At 31.6% G+C, this 25433-nt stretch overlaps 6 protein-coding genes and 1 long non-coding RNA gene across 15 annotated transcripts in view; 4 read left to right on the top strand and 3 right to left on the bottom strand.

The window, feature by feature from the left end:
- The window catches only part of qin, a 153058-nt gene extending 152217 nt beyond the window's left edge, over positions 1-841 (top strand). For all 5 annotated transcript variants that reach the window (XM_067347212.1, XM_012361731.2, XM_067347215.1 and 2 more), the window contains one exon: positions 54-841. In XM_067347212.1, the coding sequence (XP_067203313.1) occupies positions 54-176 (123 nt within the window). In that variant the 3' untranslated portion in view covers positions 177-841. The remainder of the gene's footprint in view (positions 1-53) is intronic.
- CstF64 (cleavage stimulation factor subunit 2 CstF64) lies at positions 344-2887 on the bottom strand. Of its 2 annotated transcripts, XM_012361733.2 has the most exons (8): positions 2745-2887; positions 2585-2663; positions 1919-2487; positions 1510-1675; positions 1412-1438; positions 1232-1329; positions 871-1064; positions 344-541 (listed from the first exon to the last, which is right to left on the bottom strand). In XM_012361733.2, exons 1-8 carry the CDS (start codon positions 2803-2805, stop codon positions 422-424), a joined length of 1314 nt encoding a protein of 437 aa, XP_012217156.1. In that variant the 5' UTR covers positions 2806-2887; the 3' UTR covers positions 344-421. The 2 variants fall into 2 exon arrangements, with proteins under 2 accessions (XP_012217156.1, XP_012217157.1); XM_012361734.2 differs by lacking the exon at positions 1412-1438.
- A 227-nt stretch (positions 2888-3114) lies between these two features.
- Coq3 (ubiquinone biosynthesis protein COQ3, mitochondrial) lies at positions 3115-4660 on the top strand. Its single transcript, XM_012361735.2, has 4 exons — positions 3115-3256; positions 3463-3943; positions 4019-4199; positions 4341-4660. The coding sequence occupies exons 1-4, from the start codon at positions 3195-3197 to the stop codon at positions 4472-4474; spliced, it is 858 nt and encodes a 285-aa protein (XP_012217158.1). The 5' UTR covers positions 3115-3194; the 3' UTR covers positions 4475-4660.
- LOC136997056 (uncharacterized) lies at positions 4014-9583 on the bottom strand. The gene is made up of 3 exons (XM_067347237.1): positions 9196-9583; positions 8904-9060; positions 4014-8819 (listed from the first exon to the last, which is right to left on the bottom strand). Exons 1-3 carry the CDS (start codon positions 9389-9391, stop codon positions 8201-8203), a joined length of 972 nt encoding a protein of 323 aa, XP_067203338.1. The 5' UTR covers positions 9392-9583; the 3' UTR covers positions 4014-8200.
- On the top strand, positions 5674-7840 carry LOC136997052 (uncharacterized). 2 transcript variants are annotated; one of them, XM_067347228.1, is made up of 3 exons: positions 5674-6020; positions 6114-7088; positions 7179-7840. In XM_067347228.1, the coding sequence occupies exons 1-2, from the start codon at positions 5674-5676 to the stop codon at positions 7084-7086; spliced, it is 1320 nt and encodes a 439-aa protein (XP_067203329.1). In that variant the 3' UTR covers positions 7087-7088; positions 7179-7840. The 2 variants fall into 2 exon arrangements, with proteins under 2 accessions (XP_067203329.1, XP_067203330.1); XM_067347229.1 differs by having other exon boundaries at positions 7162-7840.
- Positions 9584-10598: 1015 nt separating the features above from the next.
- mute (muscle wasted) lies at positions 10599-17287 on the top strand. Of its 3 annotated transcripts, XM_012361740.2 has the most exons (16): positions 10599-10710; positions 11056-11286; positions 11384-11689; positions 11844-12115; positions 12218-12399; positions 12464-12663; positions 12754-13074; positions 13163-13355; positions 13629-13754; positions 13913-14551; positions 14626-14782; positions 14865-15408; positions 15708-15933; positions 16073-16670; positions 16740-16960; positions 17038-17287. In XM_012361740.2, the coding sequence occupies exons 2-16, from the start codon at positions 11102-11104 to the stop codon at positions 17086-17088; spliced, it is 4221 nt and encodes a 1406-aa protein (XP_012217163.1). In that variant the 5' UTR covers positions 10599-10710; positions 11056-11101; the 3' UTR covers positions 17089-17287. The 3 variants fall into 3 exon arrangements, with proteins under 3 accessions (XP_012217163.1, XP_012217161.1, XP_012217162.1); XM_012361738.2 differs by having other exon boundaries at positions 10612-11286; XM_012361739.2 differs by having other exon boundaries at positions 10613-11286; positions 16761-16960.
- Positions 17288-17390: 103 nt separating this feature from the next.
- LOC136997060 (uncharacterized) lies at positions 17391-19632 on the bottom strand. The gene is made up of 2 exons (XR_010887875.1): positions 18678-19632; positions 17391-18583 (listed from the first exon to the last, which is right to left on the bottom strand). It is a non-coding gene; the product is annotated as an uncharacterized lncRNA (long non-coding RNA).
- Positions 19633-25433: the final 5801 nt, after the last annotated feature.

Here is a 25433-nt window from a genome sequence, read left to right as displayed (position 1 = left end):
ACATTTATTTAAAGTTTATATAAAAATTCTAAAATTTATATGAATTATCGTAGGAAATTAACAATGAAACTGATTTGGTGGTGGACATGTTCAAGGACAAAACATGTAAAGAACTACTTTACGCTCACTTGATAAAAGAAGGTTTATATCAATTTAAAAAATCTAAAGAAGATTGAAAAACAGCTTTCCGATGATAAATCTTTAATATTAATGAATTATTAATGAATTATTAATGAATAAATAATAAGTCAATTAAAAAATAAGGAAGTTGACCAAAGAATGTTTCTTTTTGATGTATAAATAGGTATAAATTTAGTTACTGTTTAAAAAATAAAAACAAATATTATATTTAGTAAAAATGTATTGATTGTATATCACACATTTTGGATTGTTGAGACATTCGAATTTAAGTTGACTTATATTAGCGTTGAGTACTCTTTGCGATTTGTTCCTTTAGCACTAAAATACTTTGCCTCTGCTCAGGTGGAAGCATTGCAATTTGCTCATCTGATAATTGCAACACTTGCATTATTAAAGCCGCCTGTGAACAAAACAAAATAATGATATACAATTTACTTAAAATAATATTTTATCTGCTTATCAGTATTATAGAATTCAATTAAATTACTATTACGCATTGCACTCAGTCAAATTCATTATAACTTTTCACAACTCTTCAAGTTTTTATTATGTTTTATTTTGTCAAAAGACGGATGATTTGTAGTCATTATTACATACTATTATTACTAACATAGGTTTTGTATTGAATTTTTGTACTCTTTTTATATCTTATTGTTCGCAAGAGAATGATTAAAAATAAAAATATATTTTGTGAAATAAACATGCTAGAAATATTTTAATGTAACATACCTTTTCCTGGTCAGATGCGCCGCTAGGAATATTTCCCGCCGGAGACATTCCGGCCATAAGTCTTGAGGTCGCGGAACTTGCCGATTGCGAAAGCGCAGCGGTAGAGCTAGTTGCGTTACTAGTTACGGCGCTTGGTACTGGCACTGTTGGTGCAGCAACTGGTCTTGGTACAATTGGCGGTGCAACAGGAACCGCTAATGGCGAATGACCAAATTTCATCATAAGATTAGAAAATAAAGGACCATTAACGTTCAGAGATATCATTAGTTCATTAAGATATCTAATTCTTGCAAAAAACTAGATATTTTTTTTATGAACAATTGATTTATGTCAAATGCATATATGCAATATAAAAACATACGATTAGCTTTGGTAATCCTAGGATCAATGGGCATTCTTGGATCTCTCGGGTCTCTTGGATCTCTACCAAATCTATCAGCCCTCGGATCACGACAAAAGCTGAAAATAATATTTATTTAGTACAAGAATAAAAAGCGATTAAAGCTTATTTGAGAGAGAGAGAGATATATATATATGAGACCTCTCGACTCCTTCCACAGGAAGAGTGCTGTAAAAAAGAGCAATATTTTCAATTACGCAATTTACAATCAATCTTTTAACGATGCAAAATGCACTTACTTGTCTGTAATATTAAATGTATTGGACCCTCTCGGATCAGTGGTAGCTGGTATCACTGGTGCGGCAACTGACGTGGGTTGCGTTTGAGGGGGTCCTCTCAAATCCTGATCCATCCTTGCTAAACGTGGATCTATTTGCCTATCCAATCGAAGATCTACATCTTGACCTGTTTGCATTGAATTTTAGATATTTCTTGTCCCTTCTAATACAATGGTTGTGAGTTCATGTGATATATACAGTAAAGCAAATAATAAATCAAACAAAAATAAGTTAATTTATTAATGATTTACTTCTGAATGCATGTGTGAATAAATTGTATGAAATTTTGATAAATTCTTTGAAGTTTTAATTTAATTTTAATAATTAAAATAACAATTAACGTAAAAACGAGATTATTTCTTTCTCGTACTTGCGAAAATGGGCGCTGGAGCATTAACAGCCGGTGCAGGCCGCGGAGGAGCCCATGGTTCCTCGATTCGTGGTTGGACTTGCTGAATTGGTTTCTCTGATGATGTCAATACATTCGGGATAGGATTAGCTTTGTGTAACATACTGACTGCTGTATGAGGATCTACTATTCTCATAACCACTTGTGCTTGAAGCAATGCATAAGCCAACTGAGGATTTTGCAGAAGCATTTGACGTGCTTCATTTGGATTATTTTGTACACAAAGCTTCATTTGCTTCATTAACTCAAACATTTGCTCTGGCGGTAGAGATGCTACAGCTTTGCTTATTGCTTCTGGCGCTTTATCCGATTGAACAGCCTCCCCATATGGATTCTCAGTGTTTTGTCCTTGTAGGAGACTCTGCATCTCCATTCGACTTTTTTCTGTGCACGCATTGTCCACGCGCAATGTTCTTCCACCAATTTCATATCCATTTAAGTTTCTCATTGCACTTAAGGCTGTTTCCTGATCTTTGTATTCACAGAACCCATATCCTTTAGGTTTGCCTGTCTCGCGATCAAATACCAATCTGTTTAAAACATTTGGAGAATTGCATATGTGAAAATTCAAAGGTTATGGATTTTAATTTGACTTAGAAATTCAACCAACAAAAAATATAGACTTACTTGAAGGAAAGCACTGGTCCAACTTCACTGAAAATATCCTTCAGATTCTCCTCTGTAGCCTCGTACGGGATATTCCCGACTAAAAGGACAATCGAAAGCATCATCATTACAACGCTGGTAGTAAAATATAATGTCACAACTTGTATGCTAAATTACTCACCAAAAACACTTCGCATGGACTTGTCCATTAGCGATTGATCCGAAATAGTTGAATTACTCATTTTCGTACTTTTGTTTTTCTCGGCAACACGAAAGCACTCAGTAAAATTTTAATAACAATATATGCGAAACTCTCTATCAGCGGCAGAGATGTACCTAACTGTACCTAACGTAACCTGAGATAATTATTCCACAATATTTCGTTTCTTGCGTGTATATTTTTAAAAAAATGTATAACTTATAATGTATATCTTCATTAATATTATGACTAAAATAAAAAATTAAATATCTATAAATTATAAGTGATTTAAAAATATTTATAACCAACTTTAACCGTATCGATAATACAATCGCGACTTGCGGCATATTGAGTGTGGAGTGTCATTCTAATGATGTGTTATTCCAGCAATATTTTAAGTTATAATTGTAAACACAATTGCGATTGAATAAAATGAGTGCCTTAAAAGTTCTCACGTATCCAAATAAACTGTTAAAACTCATTCTTTGGAACAGGTATATTTAGTCTTTTTAATATTTTGTATTATAACCACAACAAGCAATTTTATTTCTTCATTCTTATGTAAATTTAATCTATATTTATTCTTTATACTTGAGCCTTATTTATCTTGATTGACCTTATTTTTATTAGTTATACAAGTTATTGAAAAAAGTGTCTGTTACAAATAAGAATTGATATAATCTTTGTCTTTTTTTTACAGAATGATACAATATACCAATAGAATAGCTAGACCAATGTCAACAATAGATCACAAACAGATTGAACATCATTCTAGTTTTAAAAATGACTGGTGGGATTTGAATGGCAAGATGAGCGGTCTTCATATATTTGCACCATTGAGAGTACAGTTTATAAGAAAAGGTTTGGCTAATACTGGACTTAAAACAAAAAGTCTAACTCTTCCATTGGAAGGAGTAAAGATTGCAGATATTGGCTGTGGTGGAGGTATATTGACTGAACGTTTGGCTAGAATAGGAGCACAAGTAACTGGAATTGACCCATCAGTAGAATTGATAGATATTGCTAAGCAGCATGTACAATTGGATTCTGATATATCAGATAGAGTGAATTACATTCAAACAACTATAGAAGAGTTTTCCGAAAAAAATGAGGAATTATATGATGTTGTTGTGGCTTCTGAGGTCTTAGAGCATCTAGTAAATCCGGAATTATTTTTAAAGGTATTATATTATAAGAAAAGTTATAATAATTAAATATAAACGCTAAACAAATTGCTCTATAACTATTCTGTACAGGAATCTGTGAAAATTTTAAAACCTGGAGGATCAATTTTTATAACAACAATAAATAAAACTCCAGCATCTTGGTTCGGTGGTATTATAGTAGCTGAATATATTATTAATATTGTACCTCGTGGTACTCATACATGGGATAAATTTATTGCTCCACATGAAGTACAACGTATATTAGAGAAATGTAAGTTTTATGTATGTCAGTTAAAAAAATTACATTTTGCATTTTGCATAAAAATTATTTGAATAAATAAGTTTATAAAAATTGCTATGTGAATGTTCTTATATTCTATAAAAATTTTGATTTAATCTTTTCTTTTTATAGATGGATGCAAAACAAAATTAATTCATGGAGCAATGATTAATCTACTTACAAATCGATGGTCTTGGACATCATGTACAGCAATTAATTATGCACTTCATGCAATTAAACAAAAAAAGACTGATACTCAACAGTAATTCTTGGAAAATGTAATTTTTGTTGTTGTAAATAAGTTGTATCAATAGTGTTTTCTCGATTTATTGATAATCTTTATTGAGATTAAATGTATCATAATTGCATACTAATATATATGCGTGCTAGAATATTATTTGTATAAAAGAGAAATCCATTTTCTATAATAAACATTGCTGTGTAACAGAGTAGATAGAGACGTACTACTTTTGGGTAATTTTTAATATAAATTAATATAAATAAGAAATATTAATATAAAAATTAATATTACGAAATAAATAGGAATATAAGTATTAAATATTAGAAGTAGGAAATTGATATTATTTCATTTCAAAAGAAGAAAATGGAATGGATTAACGTATCATGAATTAAGAAATAAAAAATAATTCATCCATTCCATTCCCTTGTTTAAAGTAAAATAATTCCAAATTGCTCTTTCTAATATTTATTCTTACTCCTAATATTTTCTCTATTGTGCCTAAAGATGCTCCATATATATTTTCATATATATGCGATTGAGGCATATGGCCGGAGCACAGACTTTTGCATAAAGCATAACGCATAAACATAAGGAAATTGATTGGTCCATTTCCTTATGCATTTGCTTATGCTTATATATAGACCAATCAATTTCCTTATGCTTATGCGTTATGCTTTATGTAAAAGCTTGTGCTCTCGGCTTAAGGATCATTTTACAATGCTTCGCAAATGTCCCATGGCTGGTTTATGCTTCGGTCTTAATCTTAAGCCGAGAGCACAAGCTTTTACATAAAGCATAACGCATAAGCATAAGGAAATTGATTGGTCTATATATAAGCATAAGCAAATGCATAAGGAAATGGACCAATCAATTTCCTTATGCTTATGCGTTATGCTTTATGCAAAAGTCTGTGCTCCGGCCATTAATCTTAGTCTTAAGGCGGGAGCACAGACTTTTGCATAAAGCATAACGCATAAGCATAAGGAAATTGATTGGTCCGTTTCCTTATGCATTTGCTTATGCTTATATATAGACCAATCAATTTCCTTATGCTTATGCGTTATGCTTTATGTAAAAGTCTGTGCTCCGGCCTTTAATCTTAACTTAATCTTAAGGACTCGTTTATGCTTCCCTGGAAATTCGAACTACGCATGTGCAAATGTAACAAAACCTAACCACAAATTGTAATAGACCCCGGTGCTGCAGATTATAGTGAATGTTAAAATGAATCGTCAGCGGCAAAAAACTTTAATGTTTGGAATGGCACTTTTGTTATCAAATGCCTATGCAGCATGTGTATTATTAAGAAATAAAAAAAAAAATAAAAGAAAACCACGGAGATACGCTGTTCGGCCACTGAATCGAAAAAGACACGAAACTGGTCATTTCTTTTCTTTAATGAAAGATATGCTGAATATTGAATACGATCAGGAACAATTTTTTAAATATACACGGTGTTCTCCGAGCCAGTTCAATGAGTTACTCCAATTAGTTGGACCTAAACTGCAGAAGGATATTCGAAGAAATCCTTTTACATTATCACCTGCACATCGATTGACGTTAACATTGCAGTAAGTCATACATATATAGTAAAGTACAATATTTTAATTTGATTGTATTATGAAAATATTGAAATCCATTTTTATACTCTTTTTCGCTTACAGCTACCTAGCCGAAGGCTGTTCAATGCAAGAGATTGCAAGGAATTTTCGTATCGGAAAAACAACTGCACATGTTATTATTAAAGAAACATGTCAAATTCTATGGAATGTTTTGCAGCCAAGTGTGTTAAAACGCCCGGAAGCTGATGATTGGAAGAACATCGCTCAGGAGTTTTATCGTCGATGGAATATGCCTAATTGCATTGGAGCTATAGATGGTAAACACATCAATGTTATAGCTCCAAAGAACACTGGAACGGAATTCTTCAACTATAAGAAGTCTTTCAGCATTGTATTAATGGCCATTTGCGATGCTTATTATCGATTTATATTTGTCGACATTGGAGCAGCTGGTTCTAATCACGATTCTATAATATTCAAGGAATGTACATTTGGTAAAGCCTTACAAAATCGCACTTTGCAAATTCCAGAACCATGCGATCTCCCTGGATCAAATATTAAATTTAATCATTACATAGTAGCAGATCAAGCATTTCCCCTTGACAAGCACATAATGCGACCATACCCAGGCAATAACTTGGGAGAAGAAAAAAATATTTTTAATTATAGACTCTCAAGAGCTAGGCGAACGATTGAAAATGCATTTGGCATTTTAGTGCAACGATGGAGAATTCTGCGGAAGGAAATAATCAGTTCTGTAGAAACTTGCGAAGAAATAGTTATGGCAGCAATTGTCCTACATAATTTTCTACAAAAAAGTGCAAAGGATATTCCAGAACATGAAAGAAGATATGTTGAAACGGGAGTTCGTGAATATATAAATGAAAATGGAGTATTTCAATCAGATCTGTGCAACAAAATACCATGTGATTTACGTTCCGTTGGTCGATTGGGATCAAACAATCCATCAAGAACTGCTAAAGAGGCCCGAGATAAATTAGCTGACTACCTCATAAGCGTAGAAGGTTCCGTGCCTTGGCAGTGGGAATATGTCAGACAAGGAAATGTACCATAACCGTATGTATTTTAAATAAAATGGTTTTTATAATAATCTATCTATAATCATATAACTTAAATTATGTTTTTAAAGAAATATGTATCATACAGGTGTGAACAATGTCAGACGAATCAGATGTTGACATGGTTGTTCAAGCTGGCCTGATAGACAATCAACAGGTCGATGTCGCCATTCAGACTTTGGTGAATCAACGTAACGTGGCTGTCCAGATTTCGGTGAATCAACTTGATTAGGCTGTCCAGGTTTTGGAAAATCAATTAGCACATAAATTCCTTCTTGACAATAATAGCAACGAGTCTTTAATTATATTTAACATGTCAAATCCACATCAACAAATTCATGTTCTCGAATATAAATGTGCATGTCCATCAGAATATTTAATTTTATATTCACCATCATATCAACTCTTCTTTTGCTGTGGAACAAATTGTTACTATCATAGATGATTGTAACTTGCTTGAGTTTCGATCAACTTGAAGCACTTTTTAATCTTATACATTCTGAAGAATTTTATTGTAATCTCCGCTATCATACTAATGATTCTCCCGATCGTTAAATATATATACAAAATATTTTATTACTGAAATTTAAAGAGCAAATACAATTATATTAAATGTAGAAGTATACTTTGTACAATGGACAAGCATACATTACAAAAACTCAAAACAAATCATCCACATACACGAAATGCATTATCAAAATCTAAGAAATCAATTGTATGTCAGGAATGAAAGAAAAAGAAGGAAGGAAATGGATTGTGATAAGAATGAAAACAATGACAGTTTCATTTTAACGTTCTTATTTAAGAAGTATTCTAAAACTCGATGTAAAATTCTTTACACTCTTTTTCATTGTACATTAGCTTTATACATTACATAGGTATAAATGACAGATTATATTAAATACAAAACTACAAATAAAATTATTTTTGCAATTATTTAAAGCACATGCAAATATGTAATAAAATACATATATACATATATATATTTATATAATATATATATTATCTATGTATATATATATAAATCTGTACGTTTTTTAAGATAGATTTTTATAATAATAATAAAATGAACAAAAAGTTTAAAAATGCATTATTTAAAAAAATTGTTAATTAATCATCTGTCGCATTTGCGATGTCATTTAAAATCTTAGCTTTTAAGATTAGTTTTTTCTTATTAGAAGAAATATTTTTCAATGCTAAAGCGACTGTCCTACCGAAAGCAAAATCCTCATCAGACAGCTCTGCAGGAAGTTCGTCACACTGTTGACTGGATTTCATCAAGTTTTCAAATTTATTGAATGTACCAGATATCGTATTTGTCAGTTCAATCAGATCTTGATCTGCTCCTTTCGAATTCCTTTTTTTGTGTTCTGTATGTTGAGAAGTAGATGTTGCCTGTGATGCGGATGACATGCGCGATGTTGAACGCGATTCCGTTTCATAGTTACCGCTATGTCGCATTAGGAATACATCATGTAAAGTAAGCTCGGAATCATCTAGGTCAACATCCAAAAATGTGTTCTCTGTGTTTGGCACGCTTATTACTTTGTCATATTTTGATTGCAAAGCATCTTCTGGCATGACGTCCATTGTTGCTTCGTTAGAGCACTTACTAGCTGCTTCACGAGTTTCACAACTTCTCATAGAGAACTTTGCAGTTGCGCTGACTCTCAAATTATTCGCACTTGAATCAGTTGAAGTGGCTTTTTGAAAATTGGTTCTTGTCGCTCTGAAAAATAATAAGCAGTATATAAAACGAATTTTGATTATACTTAATGTAAATATTTTTTTGATAATAATTGTACATATATACCTTGTTGCAATAACGTTATTTAAAAAGCTGCATGCTTCAAAATGTGGCCATTTGGACACATAAGCTCCAGCACCAGAGTGTGTATTGTCGAGTAATGTTCGACGCTCTTTTGCATATCGGTGTCTAATATTTGCAAATCGTTGTTCACACACTTCAGCTGAAAATCAATAAAAATACCCACGTTTTATTACAATCTCAAGAGAAATGTAAAATAATTCCGAAAAACTATAAAAACTCTTACACAGTTTTTGTTCTTTCAATTTAAGAGGTTAGATTCTACATACTAACTTACCACTTAAATTTAGCGCTTCTCCAATAGCGTTCCAACTATTCTTCACCACTAATTTATTTTTATAATTTGGATTTTTTTTATTCCAAACAACATCGAATTGTTGGACACATTCAATTAAATCAGCATCACTCATTTTACAAGAATCGAAAACCATTATTTCGCGCGGTTTCGTGCTGCGTCGGACGTCAGACCTCATTGGCCCGGCCTTAGGACATTAGGGACTAAAGTTAAAAGATGGGATCTTTCCAAGATTAAGATTAAGACTAATAGCGTTTTCGATTATACAGGATTTGAACGACCCAGGGTTGGTTAATGACGTCATTGCAACCTCTCCACCAATGAAAGACTTGCATTTATAGTAAAATAGTGATTGATCAACCCTGGGTCGTTCAAATCCTGTATAATCGAAAACGCTATAAGATTAAGACTAGGGAAGTATAAACGCCCTTATGGCATTCTACGTTATCAACTCTTAAGATTAATAGCGTTTTCGATTATACAGGATTTGAACGACCCAGGGTTGGTTAATGACGTCATTGCAACCTCTCCACCAATGAAAGACTTGCATTTATAGTAAAATAGTGATTGATCAACCCTGGGTCGTTCAAATCCTGTATAATCGAAAACGCTATAAGATTAAGACCGAAGCATAAACCGGCCACCAGTCGCTTAGGATGGCAACTACTATAATTAAAAAGTGCTATTTCTAGTTATTTCTAGTAAAACGTAGAATGGCCCTAAAGGCCATCACACACAAATAGCGTTTTCGATTATACAGGATTTGAACGACCCAGGGTTGGTTAATGACGTCATTGCAACCTCTCCACCAATGAAAGACTTGCATTTATAGTAAAATAGTGATTGATCAACCCTGGGTCGTTCAAATCCTGTATAATCGAAAACGCTAAAGCCGAGAGCACAAGCTTTTACATAAAGCATAACGCATAAGCATAAGGAAATTGATTGGTCTATATATAAGCATAAGCAAATGCATAAGGAAATGGACCAATCAATTTCCTTATGCTTATGCGTTATGCTTTATGCAAAAGTCTGTGCTCCGGCCATAAAAATGACATAACTGCATATGCATAGCATAAGACCGTCTCGACCAATGAACATCTAGCATAAAGGCGCCATATTGATTTACATAGCATGCTCATTGATCGAGACGGTCTTAAGCCGAGAGCACAAGCTTTTACATAAAGCATAACGCATAAGCATAAGGAAATTGATTGGTCTATATATAAGCATAAGCAAATGCATAAGGAAATGGACCAATCAATTTCCTTATGCTTATGCGTTATGCTTTATGCAAAAGTCTGTGCTCCGGCCATTATGCTATGCATATGCAGTTATGTCATTTTGTGTGTGATGGCCTTAAAAGCCAATAAAAGCGTCTGCTGGCGCTTGCGCTATTACGATGCACAAGATACACAAACATAACCTTTATATACTGATCAACAATGTGTGGCAACAGTTATATGATGAGAATTAAAATTATGTTATACTATTTTGGTATGTACAATCAAAATAGCGAGATTTTTTAAGAGAGTAAAATCGGAGTCGGAGTTTATAGTTATCTGCAAATTTGACAAATCTTATTTTCTTTAAAATGGAGAAATCCACGAGTAAATCTACGCAAAATGAAACTGATACGTTGACAACTCCCATGTATTCGTCTCTTTCACGTATTCATATCGAATCGGAGGAATCGAAATACATTGTTAAAAAATCAATTTGCAATTTGTCTTTTTCAATCAACTTTGACTTTAATGATGTCAATAGCGAAAATTCTACTGATTCCGAAAATGCCGATTTACAAATAGATATATCTGAAGTAGATAACTATGATTTATCTAGCAAGCATAAAAGAGAAGCTATTGACGAAGCATCGGTACTTAATGAAATGGAAGAAGAGATTGAAAGACAACTTGATGCTAAAGCTGCCAAAACTAATTTAACTGCCACTAATGTTAAGAATATATTGAAACATGTAATCCCTTATGAGCATTTAATGACAATGATACAAAAATGGCTTCAAGATACAGTGAACGACAACTTTGGACCTAAACTGACAAGAGCTAAAGCCAAGTATGTGTTGTTATATTGTACAAATTGTTAATTTTATTATTTATATGTATAATGTTAATTTACAATGTGCATATAATATGTTATTAACTTGTTATAGAAAATTAGCAGCTGAAAAACTCAATATACCATGGCCTATTACTACAGCACAAAAAACTTCTTCAGAAGTACAAGTGTTAATTCAAGAGGAATTACCAGAAGATTCGTCTGATGAAGAATATAATCCTGAGCATGATAAACAGAGTGATGATGATAGAGAAGAATATATAGAACATGTAGAGAATACATCAAGTAGCGATGTAGAGTCACAAACATCAATGTCAAAGAATAATAAAGATACAACTTCTGAATCACAAACATCATCACACGTACAATATGATCCTGAAGGAATTTTCAAGATACCAGTGTATGTGAGACAGATTTATTCACATCTATTGCAATGTTTAATTGTAATGCAACTTTCTGTGATTATAACTGATTTTTTTTTAATGTTCTTTAATTATGAAACTTTTTAATATTGTAATTTATTTTAATAATAATTGCCAAATATTTTTTTCCAGTGTACCACCTGTTTCGACGGTAGAAGAGAGTATTGGTCAAAGAACACGTTCTAAATTATCCTTAAGCGAAACTTCTTTAGAGGAAATAGAACAAGCATTTATACCACCTGATATAACTGCTGATATGACTGATTGGGATTGCGATCTTGATGAAGACTGGGATAATTTCTTAAAAGAATTTACTAAACCCTTGAGACAAGAACCAATTATAGAAGATGATCCAGAAGCAGATCCAGAATATAACATCTTGGAGGATGAGGAAACAGATTTATGTGTGTATTTCTATAATATATGATTTTTAAAATTATTTTTTAGCTTTTCTTGATATAACCTGTGTACGAAATATGTTTTTAACCTTAATAAATTATTATTAGTGGACAAGGAAGAGCTCAGGACAGATAAAGCAGTAGAAGTTCCTCGTGAAGAACCATATGATTTAATTGCAGAATTGCTCGAATTAACTCCTATGTTTTTAACACAAGAAGAAGAGCAAGAAATATCTAGAAAAAAGAAAACTCCATATAACATAACTCCGCCAATTGATAATAATACTATGGTAAGAAAAAATAATTTATCATGTCAGAATAGCAATGCTCATACTCTTATTTTCATATTTTAAGGATTGTTCTATGGCGGAACTGTTACCAGCACTTGCAGAACCTGAACAGCCATACTTAATGAAACCTGAACAGCATCTTTTATTAGCTACACAATTTCGGCAACATGTACAATTAATGACACAACACTTTGCTATGACTTTTATGCATCCGGAATATCATTACCTATCAGAAATATGCAAGCAGAACTTAATTGGCTTGAGGTATGATAAAGATAAAGATAATGTGTTAGGAAATAATGAATCTAATCAGAATAATGAATTCTAATCAGAATTATTATTGAAACTCATTAGACATTTAGGTACTGGGCCTAATTCTGCATTTAACGTGGAAAATTTAGAAGAAGCTTTAAAACTAGTGTCAACTTGGGAGCACAACTTTTCTGATGTTAAATTCTATATAAACTTGAAAAAGAATACAACAATGGACATTCATAAAACTAAATCGTATCGTGTAAATAAGTACAGAGATATTGATCCATTTCATCCTGAGTTAGAGAAATTATTTGTTGAAAGTAAGGCTCTTATGTACCCGCAACTTCTACCACATATGCCTTTTATAAATGGATTTAAAAGTCATGTCAAAAGTGCCAAATATTTCAAATCGGAAGAAACGTAAGTATGTTCAAACTGAAGCTTCAAATCTCAAACTTAATATTAAAGCATATTATTTTATTATATTTCATATTTTTGATATTTTCAGCTTAATTGCGTTGGGTATAGAACAGTTTTTACCGTTTGTTGCATCTAAACCAAAAAAATTTAAAAGTAAACAAATGCAATTAAGTGATGCAGTTCAACTTATTTGCCATTATATGTTACCATGCAGAGATGCGCAAGGAGTATTATATCATATTAAAAAACGTCGTGTTGCTAAAGATTCCAATCCAATTAAAGTATGTATATAATTTAATTTCTGGAAATTTAATATTTCTATTTTTATTTACATTTTATTCATAACAAGCTGAAATCCGACAGACTTAATTTTTTTCTTGTAATTCTCTTTCATTGATAGGTGACGCTAAGAATATGCATGATAGTTCTATCTCTTGCTTGTTTTTGCATTCTAAATTAATTTTCTGAGCAAGATTGGAGGGATTTCATAGTATGCACGACAGTATGCGAAATTTTTGTAATGTTTTATAATTGTAATTAAAATTTTATTACAGCATTATTTTGAAAAAACACGCGCTCCTACTATAATACATTACATAACAACGGAAAATACTCCAAAAGCTCCAAAAGATCAACCAATGGAGTTTCTACCTCTAAGATGGCAAACATATCTCAGTAATGTAAGTATAGCAATATTAAAATATTACGTATATCTAACTGAAAGAAATTATATAACAAGTTTACTTATGCTTTTTGTAAGATATATGCAATAATTGTAACAGTAATTTACTTTGCACAATATTTATTAATAATATTAGCTATCTATTTATTATTGCAGCAAAACAATTATAAAAACAATTTGGTAAAAAGTACATATATACTTGATTCAAATGGTAATCTTGGGAAAGCGATAAACATGAATTCAATCGTGAGATCATATCCCAGTGTTTCTAATAATCATCCCTTGCGAAATCCAGTTGTAAATATGTTGCCAAAAATATTACCTGCAACTTTAAACCCCAGAGCTACTTCAACTTCGGATAAGGTTGATACTTCCATTAAAAGAAATTCTAAACTCAACGATAACAACGATGGCAACGAGAAAAACACATTTGATAATGTTCAGAGCCCTGAGGTGCATGTAGAAACGAATAAAACGCACATAAGTCTCCGTAGCTCTTCAAAAAGGAATAATGCAGATGTAAAGGCAAAGCAGACAGATAAATTGCTAGACAAAAATGATACTATAGTAACTAGAAGCTCAAAAGTATCTGAAAATTTATCACAAATGTCAGCAGCGTCACCACAAATACGTAAGACTACGCCCCGATTAGCAAAAATGAAAAGTGCTCAAAATATGAAACTGATGGCACAAGCTTTAGGTTCAAAAAGTTCATCTACTTCTGGTACCTTAAAATCTAAAGAAAAGGATAACGCTGATAAAAACAACGATGAACATTGTGCTGTGTCAAAAGTTGTAAGTTTTAGTTTGTTAGATTAGAAAAAATACTTTTGAATAATATCTAGCTAAATCATGATTCTTTTATACAGGACAATGAAGAAGAAATAGCAGAATTAATGCTGGCCAGTACCACAATAATAAAAGATCCTGTGAGTAGGAAAAAGGCTAAACAAACTAGAGAATTGGAAATTATTAAAAGATTACTGAAAGCTGAAGACCCATTAACTGAAGAAGAACGTGAAGCAAGTGAGTGAGCAATTATAATGATTAGATAAATAATATAAAATAAAACTTGCTTACTTTTCTAATCTATTATTTATCTTTATAGAATTTGCAGCATCGTATCTTCAAAAACTGCATTTGACAGTTCAATCTAATAATCCAGAAACATTTAAAGCCGTGATACAATTGTATTTAGACTACAGTGAGAAATTAGAAAATATTAACCAAGCAGTTGTTGATGCATCGTTTCCTGAAGAACTTTCAACGGAAACGTCACAAAATAATGCAATAAAAAAAGACATACTAACAGTTCAATTGTATCAAGATATCTGCAAAAAGTTGCAGAATTATCCAGAAATGTGTTCAGATTTTCTGTTATTTTTAAAGCCACATCAAGCCGCAATGATTGGTAAATCCATAGAATATATGATGTTACAAAAAATGAAAGATTTTGTTCATGTTGCACAAATATATTTTGCTAAACAACCGTCACGGATAGCAAAAATGATGCAAGCCATTACACAACTTTCATCTGATCCGCACACAACTTTGGAAAATGTTCATGCTGTTATGAGTCCTGTTTTTAAAGGCCATCCATTCGTTATGGATTTATTCTTGCAAGTCCTGCCGACTGCAAAACCTCCTGAAAGGTAAGAATAAGAATTATTTTGACATAAATAACATTAAACAAAATTAATTTTGCAAGTATTATATAGCATGGCATATGACATAAACTTGTAATTATAATTTTAGTAAAAGATTCTCTGAATCGATTTTTTCTCGTGTCAGTGCACTTATTCGATATTTGAAAATATATATCGTTTACATATACAATATTTATATAAAAATAACATTTTAAAATAAAATGCTAATTAATTAAGTCTATTAATATTATTTATAAATCATAGAATCATAATATTATCAACATAATGTATTTGATATTTACCAGCTTATTTGCACCTCACATGTTTGAAAACTTGACATGTCCATTAGGACCTTATGATAAAAATATAACTTATACTGAAAACGCACCAGAGTTATATGAGAATATAGAATTACCTACAATAGCTTATCAGGATGATCCATACGGTGGGGAGAATTGTAAGTGTGATTGTCACATGGACGATGCAAATCTTAAAAATAATTCAGAGCATTGTGTCTCCTGTGGTACACGGGTATGTATTCGCTCGACCAATATTTAATTAAAAACTTTTTTATTTCTTCAACATGCGCATTACTCACGCATGTGTTTTTTTTCCGTTACAAAGATTTAATCTAATTTATATTTATATTTTTTTCTTTCTTAATATACAGTTTCTTAATGGAAGGATTTATCTCCAAACTCCTGAAGGATTACGACCAGCGAAAATTACGTTTCCTGGCGAAGATCAGGAAAAATTGGAAAATATCGCACGCGTATCGTTGAAAGTTGCTGACAAAGGTGTTCCGCCAATTTCATCTAAAAAACGACGAAAACCATCCAAAAATAATCCTAATCACGAAGATATTTGCCAGAAGCAATGCGTGACAAAGTACTTGCCACTAAAAGAAAATGAAGATAATGAAAAAACAATAGCAAAATCTAAGAAGAATGTCAAATTTGCACTTAAAGTAGATCAAGATCAAAGAAAAGTTTTAAAAAGGAGGAGCACTGCGGATGATGCAATTGCGAATAAAAAAATGCGTATGACTCAATGCAAGAATAAACGAGAAAAGAAGACTGAAGAAACAGACACTTTGTTAGAAACAGAAAGCAATGAACTTGATATTACGGAGCAAGAAAAACCAAATGAGTTTACTGAAATAGAAACCAAGAATTGTACGCAATTATCAATGCAAGATAATACATTAGATTCCGAAATCAATACACAAGTTGCTTTAGGTGTAAACAACAGCACAGATCGTAATCCAAGTAAGTCATTTAAATATTATTTTTAATAAAAGGCTATTATTAATGCAAGCAGAAGTAATTGTAATTCAGAGGTTATATATTTTACTTTAGATAATAGAAATGCAGGTATAGAAACGGTAGTTACGACAACGGCAATCGAAGATAGCGTGCAATCAAAGTCTCATTTAATGAACAGTAAACCATGGACACGTCAGGAAGATATGTTTCTACTACAAAGTATCAAGAAGGAATATTCTGAAAATTCATTTCTACTCATTAGTGAACAATTAAAAAATCGCACGGTTAATCAGGTAATTTTTTTATTACCTCTGGAAATTCATACATTTTATATATAATATATATTTATAATGATGAAATCCTGTTTTAGGTGAAAGAGAGATGTCAAATTTTGCTTTCTTTACTCGAGAAAATGTTATAAAAATGTGTATATATTGTACATCTGCGTTTATGTATTTAAGATTGTTATAATAACAAGAATGATATAATAGAAATATTTTTAAACTCGAAATCAAGTTTGATGTGTCATTCTTATTTTCTAAAATATTATAACTATCTTAAATATTTGATGTGATAAATATGTGATCTCTCTATAAATAAAGAATTAAATTTTTATAAAATTTTAATTGTTTAAATATCAACCCTCAGTATACAGATGGTATTTACAATTTATGTTTTTGTTTAAAATAGAGCCATTTACAATGTAGCGCGAACTTTTTATTCTCACGTGACTGAATTCAGTTCGCACCAGAAGTATAGAGAGCACTAGGTATCCAGTATTCTTCATTTTTTATAACTTGTTGCGATCTTCTCCGCATCAAATTGATTAAATTTTGCATGTACTCTTGTCGCTGTGATAATTGCTGCCAAACTTGATGCACATGGTTCCGTAAGGCTTCTCTTGTTCGCCAGCTCTCCATGATAATGTTATTTGACTTCAAACATTTTCAATATGTACAGGAAACTTTGCTGGCTATCGAATTTGTTGAATATTTGGATTTTCATCAAACCATGCTTGCACTAATCTTGAAATATGGATGGCACTATTGTGTTGCATTACTTCAACAACTGGATGCTGTTCTTCTAGATAAATTCTTCTGATGCCAAGTTTCAACACTTCTTGCAGAATTTCCACGTATTCTCCAGCATACATTCTTGGAGATATCTCTTGAAGATTTGCCAATCCACTTGAAGTCATGCTTCCCCAGAATCCTATTGTGGTTCTGCAGGTATTTTCTGATGAGAAAACGTATTTTGGATTTAATTGCAATCAATTTGATCGCCGGACTTTACGTCGCCCTTCTTCTGCGGATGAGAAGACTTTTTCGTCCATCCAAATGACGGCATTTCATTCTTCTTGAGGTGTATTCAAATACTCTCGCGAATTGTATTCTTTCCATCCTATGTTCTGGCTTGAGCTCTTTTCTTTGCTGCAGGATGTGAGTGTATACCTGCAGCACGTGGCCGACGTCTAACTGTTCCTGCAGAAATATTTAATTCCCTGTTCCTTAAAATGTTTGCAACTGGATCAAAAGGATTTTCATCGACAGCTCTTATTATTTCTTCATTTTTGTTCCGGAGTAGTTTTCTGTGGATTTCTATTATTTTTTCGATGATCTTGAAGATTTTCCATTTTTTCTTCTTCATGCTTTTTTATTCATAAAGCAACTGTTTGACAGCTGCATCCCACAACGCGTGCAATTTCTGATTTGTTGTGTCCTGCTTGATGTAATCCCACTATTCTGCCTCTGTCTGACGTTGATAAATTTGAAAATATGTTATCTCGATTTATTTTTGCCTTTATATAACTTCTTGTCCGTCTTCGTTTCGGTATTGATGTTATTTGTTATAATATTTATTATGTTACCATGACATTTCATATAATGTGTGTTAAATGTTTCAACACCTGATTGCGACTGTCTTCGACGTCGGAATAAACAAAATTTTTTTTATTTTTTACGAATATGGTTATCTCATTTTTTATTAAAAAGTTAATACATAATTACATACGCATTCATAATATATAATCAATCTTTTCCCGCTCAATTGATCTTGAACGCGATCGAGATCGCAGTTGGAGATCTCTTCCTGAACCTTTCTCGATAATCGCGATTGTCTGCATTATCATGTAGACTCGGCCAGCACACACAAACATGTGACGTCAGCGATTTCGCTTGTGTGAGTATCCCCTCCACTACGGAACCCATGGTACCAGCGAGCTCGAATTGGCATCACTGGTCGTGTCGAAGGATTCAAGTGTGATTTAGGAGTAGGGGAAAAGAATGTGCGTACCGATAACGCGTGCGAGAGAGAAAGCGTGGAAGTGAGGGAGAGAGGACATAGAGCACGTAGGCTACAGAGCGTATGTAAACAACCCTACCAAACCTTCCCTTGCCGTGAGTGAAAGAAATTCCTAATATGATATATATTTTCCACATTATAAGATATTCTTTGGCGTTCAGAGTTTTAATTTTGATTAATAATTTACTATTTTATTTTTTGCCTTCTATCGTATTTTGTATCGTATCGTATTTTTAAAATTTTTATCTGTAGATTTGTCAACGTAATCCAATATAAAAATTAATTTTACTTGATTAAAATTCCACGTTTTAAAGCTCTTTGAGCGTTTTTCTATTTCGTATTGTAACACAAATGAATAAATATACGAATAAAAATTTTTCATTGTCATAATATATCATTGTTCGATAACCTAAAACAAATAAACGTGAATATTGTCGAATTGAAAATTTTATTTTGTACGTTTATATTTATGTTGTACATTCATTGAAGATTCCATTTGCATCGTTTTACATATAAGAGATCGACTATGACGGTAATCGCAATTATGTAAGAAATTGAAAAAACATTCATATCTCTTAAGTGATAAGTAGATAATCGCAAAAGAATACAAATGAAATTTTCAAATAAACAAAACATTTTTTTATCGAAAAATAAATAGAGAAAAATATATGTAACAATATATAACAAAATAATTTAAAATAGAATTAACAATAATTTGTTTTATATTACCTTTTTATATATTTTCTTATATATATTGCCCTCTTAATTTTTCACCGAAATAATACACAAAATAACATAAAACAGAAATAATATTAAATAAAAGGAAGATGTACCCTCATCATTCCTTTGAACTCGATATTTCAATTATAAAAATTAATATAATAGTTTATTTGCTATCAAGATGTCAATAAAGACGTTTAAACGTTAAAAGATTTATGGAAAATTTAAAAAATTTTATTTGAAAAGAGCAAAGTATCTTATAAAACTGTAGAAAACTTTCCTATCGTGAAAGTTATTTTCTATATATTTAAACATCTAAACGCCTTACTTTCAATATAATGCTTTATTTGCGGAAGAAATTTCTTTCGTTTTTCGAAAGAAAATCTTGCTGTTTGCCCACCCAAAGTTTTGTCATTTTCTTTGTCATCGACAAACTGCAAACTCACTGTCAAAGCAGAAGTTTCAATATTTATCGATGCACAGAAATAAAAAAAATACAAAATTTATACAAAATTGTTTAATCCTGCCTAACAAAAATCCTACCTAATAAAACAATTTTATCTAATAGAAAATCCTACATAATAAAAGATGTAGATATCTGAAAGCTCGTGTAAATCAAATATTAAAAAACCTATAAAAAAAATGTCGAATATGTTAAAAACCTTTCCAAAAAAATGTCGTATATATTAGTAAAAACCTTTCAAAAAAACTGTCTTATATATTAACCCTTTCAAAAAAACCTATCCTACATTAAAAAAATCTTTCAAAAAAAAGATGTTATAAATATTTAAACTTTTCAAAAAAAGCTAACTACAAATATGAAAAATACAAAATATGAAACTTTTTACAAAAAAATGTGATATCAGAAAATGACGCCAAGTAGGACTAAAGAACTATAGAAAAAGTTGTAAACTATTTTTATAAAGACTCTTGTATATAAAGCTGTCATATATATTAATGTTAAATAACTAAATATTTAATTTACTTCTTTGATTAGAGTGTAGATTTTATCCTAAATAGTTTAAACCAATCGGAGAAGCAGATTTAGTTCTGGTTAACGTTAGATAGCTTAAACCAATCGGAGAAGCAGATTTAGTTCTGGTTAACATTAAATAGTTTAAATCAATCGGAGATTATAAAAATAAATAAGTTAATACGTAAAAAACAAAAAAATAGAAAATAAAAATATTTAATTAAGAAATGAAAAAAATATATTAAAAAAATTAAAATAAAAAGATTTTTTTCAAAATGCAAAAAAAAACTTGGCGCTCTCTGCTACAACCTCAAAATATTATAAAGGAATAAAAAGGAATAATAATGTAATAAATTGACATCATGTAATTGACACATGTAATTGACAAATAAGTTAATCATGTAAGTTAGCAACGTAATTCAGTGTACTGACATCATGTAATAATAAGTTGACATCATGTAAGTTAACAATCTAGTTCAATGTAGCAGCGCCAAGTTTTTTTTTGCATTTTGAAAAAAATCTTTTTATTTTAATTTTTTTAATATATTTTTTTCATTTCTTAATTAAATATTTTTATTTTCTATTTTTTTGTTTTTTACGTATTAACTTATTTATTTTTATAATCTCCGATTGATTTAAACTATTTAATGTTAACCAGAACTAAATCTACTTCTCCGATTGGTTTAAGCTATCTAACGTTAACCAGAACTAAATCTGCTTCTCCGATTGGTTTAAACTGTTTAGGGTAAAATGTACACCAATCAAGGAAGTAGATTAAATATTTGGTACGCGTACTAAACAAAAGTTATCTAATATTAATCAGAAAACTAAATCTGCTTCTCCGATTGGTTTAAACTATTTAGGATAAAATCTACACTCTAATCAAAGAAGTAAATTAAATATTTAGTTATTTAACATTAATATATATGACAGCTTTATATACAAGAGTCTTTATAAAAATAGTTTACAACTTTTTCTATAGTTCTTTAGTCCTACTTGGCGTCATTTTCTGATATCACATTTTTTTGTAAAAAGTTTCATATTTTGTATTTTTCATATTTGTAGTTAGCTTTTTTTGAAAAGTTTAAATATTTATAACATCTTTTTTTTGAAAGATTTTTTTAATGTAGGATAGGTTTTTTTGAAAGGGTTAATATATAAGACAGTTTTTTTGAAAGGTTTTTACTAATATATACGACATTTTTTTGGAAAGGTTTTTAACATATTCGACATTTTTTTAATAGGTTTTTTAATATAGGACAGGTTTTTTTGAAAGGACGTGTACTTGGCGCCATTTTTTTACCTTTTTTTAAAAAGGTAATTTTTCCTAGATATCACTTGTTTTTTTTTAAATAATCAGCTTTTTTTGAAAAGTTTATTTTAATATAGGACAGGTTTTTTTTTAAAAGGACGTGTACTTGGCGCCATTTTTTTACCTTTTTTTAAAAAGGTAATTTTTCCTAGATATCACTTGTTTTTTTTAAAATAATCAGCTTTCTTTGAAAAGTTTATCTAATACAATATTAATTAGATTTTGCTGCAAAGAGCCCACCACCACCCCCGTCGTATTTTCAGTATGCAAGATACGACGGTCTTCTTTGATTGATTATGTTATAAAAATAAATACAAAATTATATAAAAGTTATATCGTTTTAAGGCCATTGCGTTTTTCTAATTTAATCATCAATTTCAATTCAACAAGAAATATCAACAATTACTTATCAATCTTCTGTAAGAAAATAATACAGATATCTTTAGCGCCTCTAGGCCATTGTCTATTTCTAATTTGCGCATCGTCAGCTTCAATCCAAGTGTTAGATATTGCTTCTCTACATATACTTGTGTAGTGACCTTTTTCGATACATGATCCATGATGGAATATAGCACTCATTACTTTGTAGAATTGTCCAACAATGTTTATTTTAGTTGTTGGGACAGCACGCAAAGTAAATTTATCTGTTTTTGATTGTATACCGTCTTGAACTGATATTAAATGAATGACCATTATATCTCCGATTAATGTAAATTCACTTTTACATAATATGTCATTTCCTGTGCAATTTTTGCATGATTCGTTCTGTAATTGATAATGAGAAAACGTTGCATTAAATAATTCATTAAGATCTAAACTTTTTTTCTTTCATTTATTTACAGGAATTGAAAGAAGGATATTATTTTTAACAATAGTCGTTGTATTATTACAACTTTTGCATCGTTTAACAGAAGTGACTTGATGCTCGATTAAACTTTTTATATAATCATATTTTGTACAAAGAGCTGTAAGAAATTCACATGCATCCCGTTTAACGCTTTTTGAAAAAAAATCTCCTAAACATTGCCGTATTACGTATATATTTAAATTAGGCAATTTGTTTTCATATTGATGCATTAATGTATCTAAGACATTTGATTTATCATAATCAAATATTTGTTTTCTAATAGCATTTAAATCAATCTCTGGTCGCTCTTTTGAAACCATTATCCCGTTGTTGCTAGCAGAATATGGTATTGCTTCTGTAAACAAAATTGTAATTTATCACAGAAAAGCAAATTATAATTTGAATAAATAGATAATAAATACTTTGTATTTTTCTAACCTTATTTGAAATTACATTACATACCACAAGTTACAAGTGTCGTTGTCATTAACAGATATTTTCTCTCAATTCTCTCTTTGGATCCTACGGAAATCATACATTTTCAATAAATAACAGTTAAAAATAAACAATTGTATTAGGACCTTGAATAAGTTCTCGCTGTTTTTTTTGTTAAAAAAAAACATTAATTTAAAATATAAGGCTTACAATAACTTTACTCAAAGTATTGTCCATCATTAGAGACCACTTTCTCCCATCTTTCTGGCAGTAATTGAATCCCCCGTCGAAAAAACGATTCATCTTTTGACGCAATCCATGAATCGACCCATTTTTCGGTTTCTTCGAAAGAATGGAAGCGCTGCTCGCTCAAACCATGCGCCATCGACCGAAACAAGTGGTAATCCGAGGGGGCTATGTCCGGTGAATACGGCGGGTGAGGTAGAACTTCCCATTGAAGCGTTTCCAGGTAAGTTTTGACTGGTTTTGCCACATGTGGCCGAGCATTGTCATGTAACAAAATGACTTTGTCGTGTCTCTGCCCGTATAGTGGCCGCTTTTCTTTTAGAGCTCGACTCAAACGCATCATCTGAAGTCGATAGCGAGCTCCCGTGATAGTTTCATTAGGTTTAAGCAGCTCATAATAAATTACGCCCTGCTGATCCCACCAAATGCAGAGCAGAAGTTTCGAACCATGGATATTCGGCTTTGCCGACGATGTTGATGCATGGCCGGGCTTACCCCACGATTTTCTACGCTTAGGATTATCGTAGTGTATCCACTTTTCATTTCCAGTGATGATACGGTGCAGAAAACCTTTTCTTTTATGCCGTTGAAGCAGCAATTCACACATGAGAAAACGTCGTTCAACGTCTCTCGGCTTCAACTCATACGGCACCCAATGTCCTTGCTTTTGGATCATTCCTAACGCTTTTAAACGTTTTGAAACTGTTGACGCATCTACTTGCAATGTTTTCCCGAGCTCTACTAGCGTCTGACATGGATCTAGATCAAGCAATGCCTCCAATTCTTCGTCTTCAAACTTTGTCGGTGCTCCAGAACGTTCTTTATCTTCAAGGTCAAAGTCATTATTTTTAAAGCGCCTAAACCAGTCTCTGCATGTCGTATTCGACAGAGCATTGTCACCATATGTTTCAACAAGAATTCTGTGTGCTTCAGCTGCAGATTTCTTTTGAATAAAGCAGTGCAATAAAATTCCCCGCAAAAACACTTTATTTGGCACAAAAGTAGACATTTTCGCAATAGGTAATTAAACACGTGGTTGACACTGTGGTAAACTGTATCTACTAGAATTTGAGGTTACATATAGTACTACTTAGCTGATGCGTTTCCGTACGAAATTCCATGCACAGAGTGCCGCTACGCCATCTTTTAAGAAACAGCGAGAACTTATTCAAGGACCTAATATTATAGCTTTGAATTTATAGAAAATGTATGATCTCCGTAGGATCCAAAGTTTACTGATTAAAGTTTAACGCAATCAAAATATCAAAACGATGTTGCGAAGAAGCGAAATCACAAACACAATTCACTCATAACCTTTCACTTATAACATCAAGATTTATTTTCATATTATTACTTATTCTAGTATATATATTTTCATCATACATATATACATACTTGATTAAATATAATAAAATAATAGCGCGAGGCGAGACATCGTGTGTGTGTCTTGTTGACATTGAATTGAATACACCGCCACTATATCTATCACCGCCACCAGCGCACCTAACGCCAAAAATTCCAAACTGTACGCTTCAGCCGTACATCCGTCGACGACGACTGACATGAAAATAGATGAAAATTTAGACTTTTCAACTTTAAAAATTAATATCTTTTTATGTACACCACGCACAGCAAAAACAAGCACACTTTAATAACATAATTCGGGTACGCGCTATCGATTGAGCCTACTTTAAAATCAATCGGCCCAGTCATTATTGAGATCCAATAATCTCGGCTCGTCTCAACTTTCGGTCTCGCGTCATGTCGCTTTGCGTTTTATGCGCTACGCGTGAACTTGGCGCGAGACACTACCGTGTCTCTTGATAAACCGAGAAACGCGGATAGAGATAATGATTTAACGATTAACGATTTAATTTATAAGTATCGATTTAATATCACGTTATACGCATTTTCGTGTACGCAAATGACATC

Source organism: Linepithema humile, chromosome 1 (assembly GCF_040581485.1).
Source record: "Linepithema humile isolate Giens D197 chromosome 1, Lhum_UNIL_v1.0, whole genome shotgun sequence".
Classification (NCBI taxonomy): domain Eukaryota; kingdom Metazoa; phylum Arthropoda; class Insecta; order Hymenoptera; family Formicidae; genus Linepithema; species Linepithema humile.
Note: the sequence above shows the minus strand (reverse complement) of the source record. Positions and strands in the feature narration are given on the sequence as shown.